Source organism: Neophocaena asiaeorientalis, unplaced genomic scaffold, assembly GCF_003031525.2.
Source record: "Neophocaena asiaeorientalis asiaeorientalis breed wild unplaced genomic scaffold, Neophocaena_asiaeorientalis_V1.1 scaffold50, whole genome shotgun sequence".
Taxonomy (NCBI): Eukaryota; Metazoa; Chordata; class Mammalia; order Artiodactyla; family Phocoenidae; genus Neophocaena; species Neophocaena asiaeorientalis.
The window spans coordinates 243,945-256,924 of record NW_020172717.1 but is presented as its reverse complement, the minus strand read 5'-3'; the positions used below and the strand labels follow the sequence as shown (position 1 = coordinate 256,924).

Below are 12,980 nucleotides of genomic sequence, written 5' to 3'. Positions count from 1 at the left end.
GTGAAAATGCACTAGTAAATCACATTACAGCAGTAGAGGCAACAAACTAAATACACATACAAAACCTTGTAGAGATCTTGAGTGAAACAAGCGAGAAATAGAATGTGGTCTATGATGTAATGTATTTATGAAAATGACAAATACCCTAAGCATTGCTCCATATTTTTCAGGAATACATATCTGTTCAAAGACATATCAAACCCCAAAGAGTGAGAACTTATATAAAGGGGAAATGGGGGGAGAGTCTGAGAATGAGAGCAGTATCAGGGATAAAGGAAGAAAATTAAGACAGCAAGAGAAGGACCTCACCCCCAACAAAATAATGTACAGAGCTGAGAAGTATGATTATCTCACTAATGGATTCCAAATGAAGAAAAAGAAAGCCTCTCGAATGAGCTTTTTCCACCTCAGCACCTCTATGGTCTAGTACACATAGTAATACATACTAGTACCAGATGCTCAATACGTAGTTGTTAAATGCAGGTGGCAACCACTGATTAGAAAAAAAAAAAAATCACTGCAATTCTTTGTTTTCCAATATGAAAGGAGGTCCCATGGGAATGCAGGCTTTCATTGCCAGTAGTTCTGGTGATTACATTTACTGCTGACACCCTGTAGAAATGCCAACATTTTCATGACATTTGAACATTGGTAGTCTTTTTCCCTTGCTTCCACTCTGATAAAAAATACTTTGCTGGTTTTAATGGGCTAAAATTTAAAAGAAATTGATACAGCAGAAACTAACACAGCATTGTAAATCAACTATACTCCAAGAAAAATTAATTTAAATAAATTAAATTAACCACTGGGGAAAAAAATAAAACAAATTGGATCCTTCAAGAAATTAATTATGGGTTTATCAAATATTTATGAAGCTTCACCCAATTTGCCACCTTTATTTTGACTCAATGCATATATGCTTATATTAACTTTTCCATAAACTACTTTATTTAAACTCTTGTCATGCTTACTGCCAACATTCTGTAATCAAAAATATCACTTTTTTTGGTCCTTAGGTGAGTGTGAAAATTTGGCTTTTTGAATCAAATCAAATATTCTATCATATTTATTGGTTCTTGAATGAAAGAATTCTTCAAAACATCTCTCTGAAATAAATCAAACATGGGTGCCTTCTTCCAGCCACTTGGAGCCAGAACCATAGAATTGTCATGACTTGCCAGGAAGCAGCTCAGTTCTTCTTAACACACTGGGATTCAAAAGATAGGAAGAAGGTCAAGTCTATTTCATGATCTGCAGTGATAGTATAAAGCTTGCCACTTTGACCTCAAATACTCATGTGTACTTAGGGTTCTTTTCCTAATCTGGGATGGAAAAAGGAGAGACAATGGAATGTAGCACATGTACGACATCCATGTTGAATACTGGAGCACACTGTGAGTTCTTCCAGGTCAGCATCCTTGCCACCTCTGCTCAGAATCTGTCTCCCAGCTGTTACCCACCTCCCTCCTCACACATCCCAACCTCCTGCCAAGTTTCAGATAAGTCCCAACAAGTTCAGTATTCATGCCTCAACTCTTCCTTCTGTATTGCAAAATTTGGAATAAAAACATCTCTGATTATCAAGAGTGGAATTTTTGCTCTTGCAACCAGATTATGTATTTTGTCGTATGAAACCAAACTATTGTGGAAAAGTATGAACATATGCACATGAGGATTGACAAATTCCTCAAATACCAATTAATGGAGACAGATCAGCCATCCCCACCTCTGTTCCCAAGGGTGTAGAATTAATTTCCCAGTCAGTGCATGCCAGAATAACTTGGGGAGCTTGTTTAGAAATGCAGATTACCAGGCCCAAACATGGACTTATTGGGTTAGGCTTCCAGAGGCAGACCTGTATATGATGTTTGTAACAAATTTCCCCAGGATTCCTGATGCCCATACCTCCTGAGAACTGGAGATCTGGAAAAGCTGAGGGTCTTGAAAACAAGCAGTCAACATGCTATGTTGATGGATTCAGGCAAACATTCTTCTTCAATTACTACATTTTATTCTAAAAACTTGTTTTATAAAGTTAAATAAAATGAATTCCTGTAATATAAATAGAGACAGGTATTTTTTTTAAAGTAAATATGTTCTAAAAGAGCTTAATAGTCATAACTGAATAGACATGAAAATTGAAAATCTAAATGCCACTGCTGATATAAATGTGGCTCAATTAGCAAAAATTTAGAAAAATTCGTTGAACAGCTCCTATGGGCAGAGTGCTATGCTAATTAATTTCAGAAGCTACAAAATAATATAGAAATATAATAATATAGAAATAAGCTACAAAATAATATAGAAATTGTTAAGGAACTTTAATCCAGTTGAGAGCCAAAAAAGTCACATCAGAAGAAGGTTAATAATAACCACAGCCAAACACAAATAAAGGTGTGTTCTAGTTTCCTTCTGTGAGAAATACTGTGGACCCAGCAGATTGTCTTCTCATGTCCTTGGAGTACAGGACTGTGTCTCCTTCATCTATTTGTCTTTGGTTCCTGACACCAGGTGCTCTTAATTCTAAGTGATAGGAATTAAACTCAACAGTGATATTTCTCAGAAATTGAAATAAATTTTTAAAATTAGAGCATAAATATTCTTTAGTGTCTCTTTTGTTAGTTTATTCATTCCACATGCAGTGTTTCTTACAAGACAGTATGACTACAAAATGTAGGACAACATGAGTAACATAAAGATGAACAATATAGAGAAGAATCATTAATTTTCTTCCCTCAATAAGTTTATTTCACACCCTGAACTACATACAGTTAGAACATGTGCACTAGAAATAACCATAAAGACGTAAAGTGTTACTATTCTGTGAAAATATTGAAGATTGTTTAAAAAATAACCCTTGTTTACATTTCTTAAAACATGCTTGAAGTATGTGCCGAGAGTTGATCCTATTAACCATAGGCACATAGAACGTGTGAGGCAATCCTACGTTTCATTATCTGTGCAAAAATAGAGTTAGAACAGAATTTAAATGTGCCAGAACCCAAAGTTCTTCCAGATGTATCCTTTCACTGATTTCTGGAAAATTGTTTCCCAATACCTTCTCACAGTACATAGACCATGTTATAAGATCCACTTCGGACTTTTACAGAATCGATAGCATTGACTCATGCTGTCATTGTCATCAAAACAATGTTGTAAATATCCTCTCGTCTTTCCAAGCTGCCTGGCATATTTTTCCCTTAGGCTTTGCAAGAGACTTTTTATATAGTTTTCCAAATTCCTACTCCCATTAATGACTTTTTTTTCTAAAACTGGACAAGCATTTACTTAATCAGCTGTTTTAAAAACATCATTTTCCCCCTCCAAGGGCCTTTACCCCTTTTGAATTAGATGGTGTTTATCAGGAAAATCCTTCTTAATGCATGCTTACTATGATTATGTATCTTTTTTCTTTAAGTCAACAGAAATAATACGGACTTCAATATTCTTTGGGTTTTATTGAGGCCTGATTTGGTGTGTACTTGAAAGAATGTGACCCCTCTAAGTAGAAGCATCATTTTCATTGAAAATTGGCCAGCAGTGTCACCTCCTCTTCTCCTTCAGAGCGCAGTCTCAGTATTGATGCCTAAAACTGCATAACAAACCACCACAAACCTAGCAGCTTAAAACAGCATGTATTTGTTACCTCACAGTTTCCTTGAGTCAGGAATTTGCTTGTGACGTAGCCGGGTTCTCTGCTCAGGGTCTCACAAGGCTGCAGTCAAGGTCTTGGCTGAGCTGTATTCTCATTTGGAGGTTCGAATGGAAAGGGTCAGCTTTCAGGCTTGCTCAGGGTGCTGGCAGAAATTTGGCAGGGTGGAGGGGTTGTTGTAGGACTGAAGGGCCGGATCTATTACTGGCTGAAGGTGGCCTCTAGGTCCTAGAGGCCACCCACAGTTCCCAGCCATGTGGCCCTCTCCATAGGCAGTTCACAGTGTGGCAGCTTGCTTCTTCAAGGCCAGCAGGAGAGTTTCCCTGTGCATCTGCTGGCTACATGGGCTTTGTGTGTGTGTGTGTGTGTTGGGGGTGGAGGGAGGAGATACATAATAATACAATCACGAGATTAATATTCTATCACCTTTGCCATATTCTTGGTTAAAAGCAAGTCTCAGGTCCCTCCCACACTTAAGAGAAAGGGATTATACAAAAGGGTGAACACCAGGAGGTGGGAATTATTAAAAGGTCACCCTCGGGTCTGTCCACCACAATGCCATTGAACGGAAACACTCAATGAGTGACCCTACTTAGATCTAAATTATTTTTATTACTCTTCTGGAGTCTAGTTGTCTTAAAGGAAGTTTGTAATTCTCTAACCAAATCAATTTTAGTTCTCTTGCCTTAAAAAAAAAAAAAGCTGTACAGCAATTCCTGGGCAAGGCCTAGAGAAGCTACAGGACCCAGGAGGGTAAAGAAGATGAGTAGGAAAGAGAAATAATGACCTCAAGCACATTGAAGAAGTCAAAATTCCAAAAGTTTAGGTATCACGAGTTGATGGTTTGTGTTTGCTTGTTTTGTGATTTATTTTGCTTTGATTTTCCACCAGTGTTTGGAACTACCTGTGTCTCATTTGTCTCTCTATTCAAAGTTGACTGTTACTGCCAACTTCAACAGTTCATAGAATTACCACCTACTTCCTCACTCATTCCCCTTTGCACGACACCTAAATCCTCTGAAGAAGTAAGTCTGCTTTTGACTTGAGAACTTGAACACTGGGATCTCGCTTGCCATCTGTCTTAAACTTTTAAAGTAACTTTTTGCCAAGACACATGTGGATTATGAGCAACAACCTGGGACACTTCTGGTCTCAGAACAGGAAAAATAAAGGAACCCTTAAGTATTATTTTAAGTACTTTGTTTGCTAGCAGTGTTTGTGGTGAATGGTAAATTGATCCTTAATTGTGTGGGAAATAGAGAAGTGATCTGCATGCCAATGGCCAAGTATAGACTTCAGAGACTTAGCAGTTTTGAAACTGATATTTATGAACATCTGCTTTTTCTCCATAAATTTTAATATGGATTTCATCCTTTGAAACCTACAAAACTCCCAGGTGCTTCTTCAGTCTTTATCTTGGAAACATGCTTTTTTAAAACATCTCCTTTTTTTCATTGAACACATTCAACATCACTTTTGCTAAAACAACATTTCTTTATAAACAGTGCCTATTGGAATGCCTAAAAGATGGTATTAAATGTTAGCAGCTCAAAACACTGTATTCAGCATTTTGAGCCTCCAAAATGTCCAATCCCAGAACACAAGCCGTAACAGTCTTAATAAAGGATGCTAAAAAGAATTCATTTCTAGTCCCAGTTTATGCCTTTCTTTATCCCACAGATATTTATTTAATGCTTGCTTATTTTTAGTGCTGACATTAGAGCAGCCAGTAAAACAAAGTCCCTGCCTTCATTGGGTTTTTGTTCCAGTGAGTGTAAATGTTCCTGAAAAAGAATTCACTTTAAATTTTCATAATACTGTTCGTATAGTTCATTGGAAAACTTTGCACTGGTCCTGCAAACCAATGATATTCATCCATTCTTGATGTTGGACTAGATTCTGGGGTTATAACTTGTGAATGCAGTAGATATGTTTCTGCTCTCAAGGAGCTTAGAGTTTAGCATACTTCTCACCTGTGTCAAGAAAGGCAGACCCAGGGAACTTTGAGGTAGGATCTGGGTAGCCACTGATCATTCTCTCTTTTAGATCCGCTGTAAGCAGGGCTAACAATGCCTCCATCCCTTGGCTCTTGGGCATACTAAGAGCCGTTACTATGGGTAGAAGATGAGTGTGTGGACCAGAGGAAAGGAAATAAAATCACAGCTCAATAGACGACAAACAGAGAAATCAGCTGGGCACGTGCAAGGCTAGAAAAGACATTAAATCCCTGCTAGGAAAGCAACTTTTTAAGAGTGCAATTCTGACCACTCTGTAGCAGAGGCTATAAGTCATTTACATAATAGGAAAGCCTCCGGAGGATAGTAGAGCTATTTAATTTGGTTAAGCTAATAGTTTTCCACCCATTTACAGTGTAATGGAACCTCCCTCCTCTGCCTCTTAAACAGGAGCACATTGGCAGGTTGCCACAGGGCACATAAAACAGGGTCGGTCTTCTTGGTGTGTCAATCCTACTCAACCATTTAGAGGGGAAAAGGTAATTAATCTACTGATAAGTAATTTACGGCATTATTTTCCATTAAAACCAATGCAGCCATATAATGGACTAGCATGCAAAATTTGCATCCACTTTTAAGATAAGCATGAAACTAAAACAGGGCTGGAGCCAAGGGCTGAGGGATTAAACCCTCTCACACATTTTCTATCAGCCCCCTGTGAAGCCAACCTAATAAAAATAATTTTTTGGTATGAATAATTGATCCTCAATGTTATGTAAAGTGTAAATAAAAGACAAGTCTCCCAGAAGCATTCCTTTCAACCACACTGCCACTTGGATACCCCAACTTTTTAGAAATTCTGGAGCTGCTGTTAGATGTAAGAAAATTCTGGGCCACTTCACTTCCCCACAACCTGACGCCCAGCCCTGGGGCCCATGCTTGCTGCCTTCCGCATTTAAGAGCACTGCCCTGGGAGAGTTTGAACTGGCTGCTGTGTTCCAAAATGGGCCAAGAGAGGTTTGCTCAATGCCCCTTCCTTGTGCCTGGCAGTGAATTTGAGCCCTGGACGTCCTGCTTCCATATCCCATTTTCCCCCTCGCAGAATGCTATGTGGCAGGCAGAGCCACTTATGTTCTTTGTGCTTTGTGTTCCTGAAACAGGATCTGGACCAGGTACAGCTGCATCTGGAAGAAGTGAGGTTCTTTGACGTGTTTGGCTTCAGCGAAGCAGCAGGAGCGTGGCAATGCTTCATGTGCAACAACCCTGAGAAAGCAACTGGTAAGAGCCTCCCTCCCCTGGCTGCTGAGAATCACTTGTGCCCCTGGGATTTACAGGGATGCATGATCCCCACCGTTCTGGTTGGCTTTCTTCTTGCATAAACATCCTAAGTTGGCATAATGCACAGAGGTGTGCCTGACTGCCTCTGCTTCATGCTGAGAAAGGTATCTCACCAAAGTGGGAGTGAGAAAAAGGGAGGATGTTGAAAGGGAGAGAAACATAAATGAGAAATGAGCAAGAGAAACAATGCCTACAATTATATGGCTATGGAGAGAGTGGTACTGGCCATTTTGCCCTGAAAACATTCTTCATTTCGACCCCGATGACCCTGAGGGTTAGAGAAAAACAAGCATCCTGTCAAGAAGCCCAAGGAAACGAGACCACACTAAATGAGTGAATGGTCGCACAGGCCTCCTCATCTCGCAGTCCTCCCTTACATATGTGCTTGATGATTGAACTGGGTGAAAAGTGAGACATTTAAAGAGTAGGGAATTATTTGAGAAATAGCTTCATAGCTGGTTATTTACCCTTCCCTTCGTTTCTGCTGCCCAAGGAACTTGGTCTACTGACCTTGCCTAAAAAATAATCATTGTTGGTGAATCTGAGCCAAGCTCTATGTTAAACATGTCAGTATCTCATTAACCTTCACAGTAATCTCATAAGGCTAGTACTAATATTATCTCCATTTTACTGATGGGGCACCTGAGGCACAGAGGGATTTGGGAACTGCCTGAGGTCACACAGGTAATAAGTTAACAGCGTCTGGATTTGAACTCAATCTGACTCCAGAGCCCACGCTCTTAACCAACTCTCCATGCTCCCTCCCAGTTACGCTTGCCCCAGTCTGACCAGTGGAAATAGGTTGATAAAAAGTCTAATCTTCACAAAGTTATGCTGTCCTTGGGAACAGAATACTTTATCACCAATGTGCCCTCTTAGAAGGCATGGAGCTCTCAACACTGACACTGCTCAGGAGCTGCAGTTTAGACCAAGAGAACTGTTGAACACAAACCACTTTGTAGATGAACCATCCTCCAGAGAGCCGTTGATTATACCACCTGTACCCATTCCTTGAATTGGGGGATTTTGTGCATCTTAAAGATCATCCATTGTGGCAAGTCTATCCTCTTGCTCAGCCAAGAAGTTGAGACTGAATCGGGAAAAAAAATGTGTTTATTTGGCCAGATGGAAATGTGAGGGGCTCTCAGAGAGGCACCAACTAAAATGTATTACCCCACAGAGATGGTATGGGTGGAAGAAGCTGGCATTAAGGATAGCAGCCTTCGTGAGGCACACATTGCTGGATGATTACAGACCAAGTCTGAGTTGATGCCAGAATGAACGCCCCAATTTTTAAAAAGTTAATTTGAGCAAAGAAGGAATTGAGGAACTGAATGTCTCCGTTATGAAACTTTCTAATTAGACCTTATTTCACCTGTGAAAAAGACAAAGCATAAAAGAAACCTTATTTGAGATCGTGGCGAAGTAAGGTGCTTATCTGAGGTGGCTCTGAGGGGCCCTTAAGAATTTCATTCCAAGTAAGCTGAGTCCTTACCTTAGTTCAATAAACATTGAATCGTATCTGGCCAAGGGAGGCTCAGGAAAGGGCCTGCAAGTTAAAACCACAAAGTGCTCCTTTAATATATGTTTTCTCAAATTCACTGCCATGCACTTGAAAAGAACATTTTGTACATTCACTCATTCTTATTTGTGTTTCTCACAGTTAAATATAGACTGAGAACATATAGCAATAAAAATTCAAACAAGGCCAAATATTTTATAGCATAACATACTGAATCAAAACGTTTGGTGCCGAAAACTTAGCGTGCTTAGGTTTCTTTTCTCATTTCCTTTTGCTCCATGAAAGGGGATTTGAATCTGAGAGAAATCCTATTTTATATTATTATTTTCACCAAAAACTCTTGACTCCCTGAAAAGTTTATATAGGTTGTTGATCTAATTTTCTTATTTTTATATAGCATATAAATTACATATTTAAGTGAAAGGTCTAACATAATACTGCTGACACATATATTATTCATAGGGATGATATTTGCATTCATGTTATGCTTAAATTGTAAGTTTAAAGGTGATCAAGACATAAATATTGGGGAAAAAAATTTTTTTTTTCCAAGGAATAAATATTTTGTTATTTGGTTATGCACAGCTAGCATAGTACTTGGGTCCCATTTTTCATTTATGAAATGCACGTTTGTTGTGTTGGTTGAATGTCTTCTCCAGGCTGAGCCTTGGGATAAAATAGGAATAAGGTACAATATCTCTGCTCTGAAAGGATTCATAATCCAGTTAGGGCCAGAAGACATATATGGAAACATCTAACATACTTCCTTGTATGTTTTTAGCATGCAATAAATACCTGTTGAGTGAGTTGATGAATAATACTTAGAAGTGGAAAAGTCAAATACATCTTGAATATTAAAATGTTTCAAAATTGTGATTATGTGTTAATAATATCAAGTACATCACTATACCATACCCATTGCATTCTGGGTCTGGTAAATGGAGGTTGGTGCTTCTTTCCTCTTTGAGAGAAGTCACCATATATACATCAGAGTCTGCTTCCCTGTCTTTGCTCCTGATGTACTGTGCCCAAGTCCTGTTACTGCTCTGGTTTGGTGAGCGCTCCTGCAAGGCCCAGATGCCCTGTCAGCCTCAGGGAGGAGGGATCTAAAGAGATAGAATTGGTGCCTAGGACAAAAGACTGAAGAAATTGCATTTGGGATTTTTTTTTTTTTTAAGGTACTGGCAAATGGTACAATGTTCTCAAATATTTGTTGTTCCAGTATTTTCTAATGAGGCCATTAGAAAATTTCAGTTAGACATCAGGAAAGTCATCCTGAAATATAAATCCTTCTTAATAATGTGTAAACTAAACTGTGGGACTCCAGAAATTGACAGCAAATCAACTGGCTTCCACGGTCACTTTAAGGACAGTCTCCTCCTTGGGTAAAAGTCACATCACCCCGCCAACTCCCAGTCATCTTCCCATCAACTCTACCATCAACACACAGAAATGCACAGAAGTTTACTATTTGGTATTCAGAAAAATATTTTTTTGTCCAGTTGGGTGTGAAGTCAGAGGAAGCTAAATGCTAGCATAGTGTAAAGGTCTTAAAATTATAAATTGCTGGCATTTATCATACTAACTATGTGCTAAGTCTTACATGCATTTTTCTCACCATTATTGAGTCCATTTTACAGATCAAGAAACTGAAACACAGAGAGAGGTTAAGTACTTTTTCCAAGGTCACACAGCTACTAAGTGGTACAACTAGGATTTTAATCCAGGTTAATTCCTGAACCTGAAATTTCAATCTCTAGGGCAATTCCAAGTTAAGCACATGGAATGTTGAAAATTACAAGAACAATTATTTCATAATGTTATATTGCATTGGAAAGACCAAGGAGTGATCTATTGATACCTCTCTGATGACTTAATCTACTCAAAGATGAGCAGGGGTTTTGGTATGATAATGTGTGGGAAATGATTACATGTAGGAAATGGTTACGTAGAAGCTATTTCCAATCCCTCCAACTGCTGATTCAGTTTCTGATAATCATTTTATAAAAGTACAGAGTAGAAGGTTAGAAAGTCACTGAAGTAACTCAAGAATCCTCAGAGACTTGCTTGTTGGTGTTTATTGCCAATCCTATTACCCCACATGAATGAGAGAATAGAGGTTGAGCAAATAGATCAAACAGAACAGAATCTATTTCTGGAAAACCAAACAGATCCCTTTATCAGTCATCCTTGTGTCCTGGAACTGCTAGTGCATGTTAACAGTAAGAATTAATCAGCTGGACTGTCCTGGAACACATCTGGCTGTCTATTCAGTCACATTGTTTTTTTTAAAGGAAGAGGAGGAACTAAATCGTGACTTTCACTCTTGTTTCTTGAGACACATGGGATGCCTTTGTTCTTACACCCTACAGAAAACAACTCAGAGATGTCTTGGTTTTGGCACTTGTGTCTCCCTCTGTAGATCTGAGCACTCGCCAGTGTGATCACTCTTTTAGTCACTGGATATTTAGATATTGAATGTGATTGTCTGTAGGAGGTCTCCTTAGGTTATAAAAGAGAATGAAAAACATTTTTTCAGACAGACTTCAACCAACTATCATGATTCCTCTTTAGAACTTGATTTCAAACATTTGTGCTATAAGAACATGCTGTCCATTATATGACATGGACAAATAGAGATGGTTTCAAAATGCTATCAGGATAAGAAAGACCTCTGTCAGGAGATATTCTTCAGACACTAGAAACTGGTAACAGCAGTGTGGCTCTCCTTTGCTGGACACCTTCAGCGTGAGCTAGATGGCTTTCCACTCCAGACACCAACGTGAAAATGGACTAGGGACTTCCCTGGTAGTCCAGTGGTTAAGTCTCCATGCTTCCACTGCAGGGGGCACAGGTTCGATCACTGGTCAGGGAACTGGGATCCTGCATGCCGCACGGCGAAAAAAAAAAGAAAATGGGCTAAATGACTTCTGAGGACCGAACTCATAAGACATAAATAGCCTGTGGGTCCATTAGTATGAAACTTTTCCATTTAATTTTAGTGCCAACTTTCACAGAACTTTAAGGGCGACAAAAGAAAACCGACTTTGGATTTATGCAGTGACTGGGTTTGTCTTATGATGCCTTCCCTCCTCCCACAGTGTGTGAGCATGTTGTCTTCCATGTTAAATGTGGTTGGAGTGCCAAAAACAGGACAGTGGTTGGGCAGGATAACATCACATTTTCACACGTATATACTGTTAATGTCTCGGTTCATAAGACTGAACCCCAGACTGTTGTTCAAAGATACTTTGAATTAGTTAATGACAAAATAAATACATGCTCATCAACTCAGATAAGTTATTATCCTTATCCTGAAATCTTTTTCCCTTTCCCCTCTTCCCATCTCCCTGTTCTATGCCTCTCTGTTAAGCCTTCCCACACTCACATTCTCTCTCTGTCTCTGTCTCTGTCTCTCTCAAACTCACATACAAACACACACACATGTGCATACACACTGGCGTACAGGGACACACCACCCCAACAGAATAAACTCTCTCCTCTCTGTCCTTTCCGTTCTCTGCCCACACCTTCTGTAGTGTACACAGCACATTGCCATCAGTCTCTCCCACTAGACAGTAAACTAGAGGTGGAAAAACCATCCATTATTTTTCTTTGTATGCCCTACCCAGTACCTGGCACATGGTAGCATTTAACAAGTATTTGGCATATAGATGGATGATGGAGTAATTCATGGATCATGTAAAGTGATAGGATGATGATAGAAGAAATAAGATTTGTTTTGAAATGCAACTTTAAAATCTAATTCTTTCTCAAAATTAAAAAAAATAACTTACTAAACTGAAACCTTGAAATAGCAGCTTTTGCAAAGAAAGCTTTTATAAGAAGAAAATGTTGCTATGTACAAAGTTTCAACACTATATGGTTACCCAATTTTAATATTTTACTAAACGGTTTCAATACACACAGAGTTCATAGTAAGCTTGCTAATAGCCTGTGAGCCTCTATGAGAAATAAGCTAAGATCAGTAGCCTAATACCCTGCAGGGGTTAATTTCCATTTTTCAACCAGCGTCACTATCCTAATCCTTCTGCCTTTCCATATTGGGTCAACAACAATCTTATCTTGATAGGCTGAAAGTTTACTTGCAGCAAAGCGTGAATCGCTCTGTGGTTACCCACAAACAAATCATCAGGCATTGAAATGTGTCCTCTTCCACTCAGAGAATAAGCCGAGTCAAGACAACCCATGGAGGAGGAGAAGCATGCTTTAGAAAGGCAGACTAGAGTGAATAAATCAGTCTCTACCACTTTACAGATTCGAAGTGACATAAGAATTTTTATGTAGTTTTCTAAAATAAAGAACTTAATATCTTTTAAAAGAGCTCTAGTCATCACCTTTCAGAGTAATCTTACTTTTTTATCTACCTATACAAATACATTAGGAATGAAATTTATTTTTCAGCCACAAGCTCCCCTATGTAAAAGACATATAAGTGCGTTTAGCGGCCACTGAGAATGAAGTCATCAAATACCTCATATTTTGCCTTGGA

General features: G+C 38.9%; 1 protein-coding gene across 4 annotated transcripts in view; it reads left to right on the top strand.

Annotated features, from left to right (window-relative positions):
- VEPH1 (ventricular zone expressed PH domain containing 1) overlaps window positions 1-12,980 on the top strand; it is a 215,166-nt gene that overhangs the window by 186,886 nt on the left and 15,300 nt on the right. For all 4 annotated transcript variants that reach the window (XM_024740169.1, XM_024740167.1, XM_024740168.1 and 1 more), the window contains exon 12: window positions 6,768-6,885. In XM_024740169.1, coding sequence (XP_024595937.1) covers window positions 6,768-6,885 — 118 coding nt within the window. The remainder of the gene's footprint in view (window positions 1-6,767; window positions 6,886-12,980) is intronic.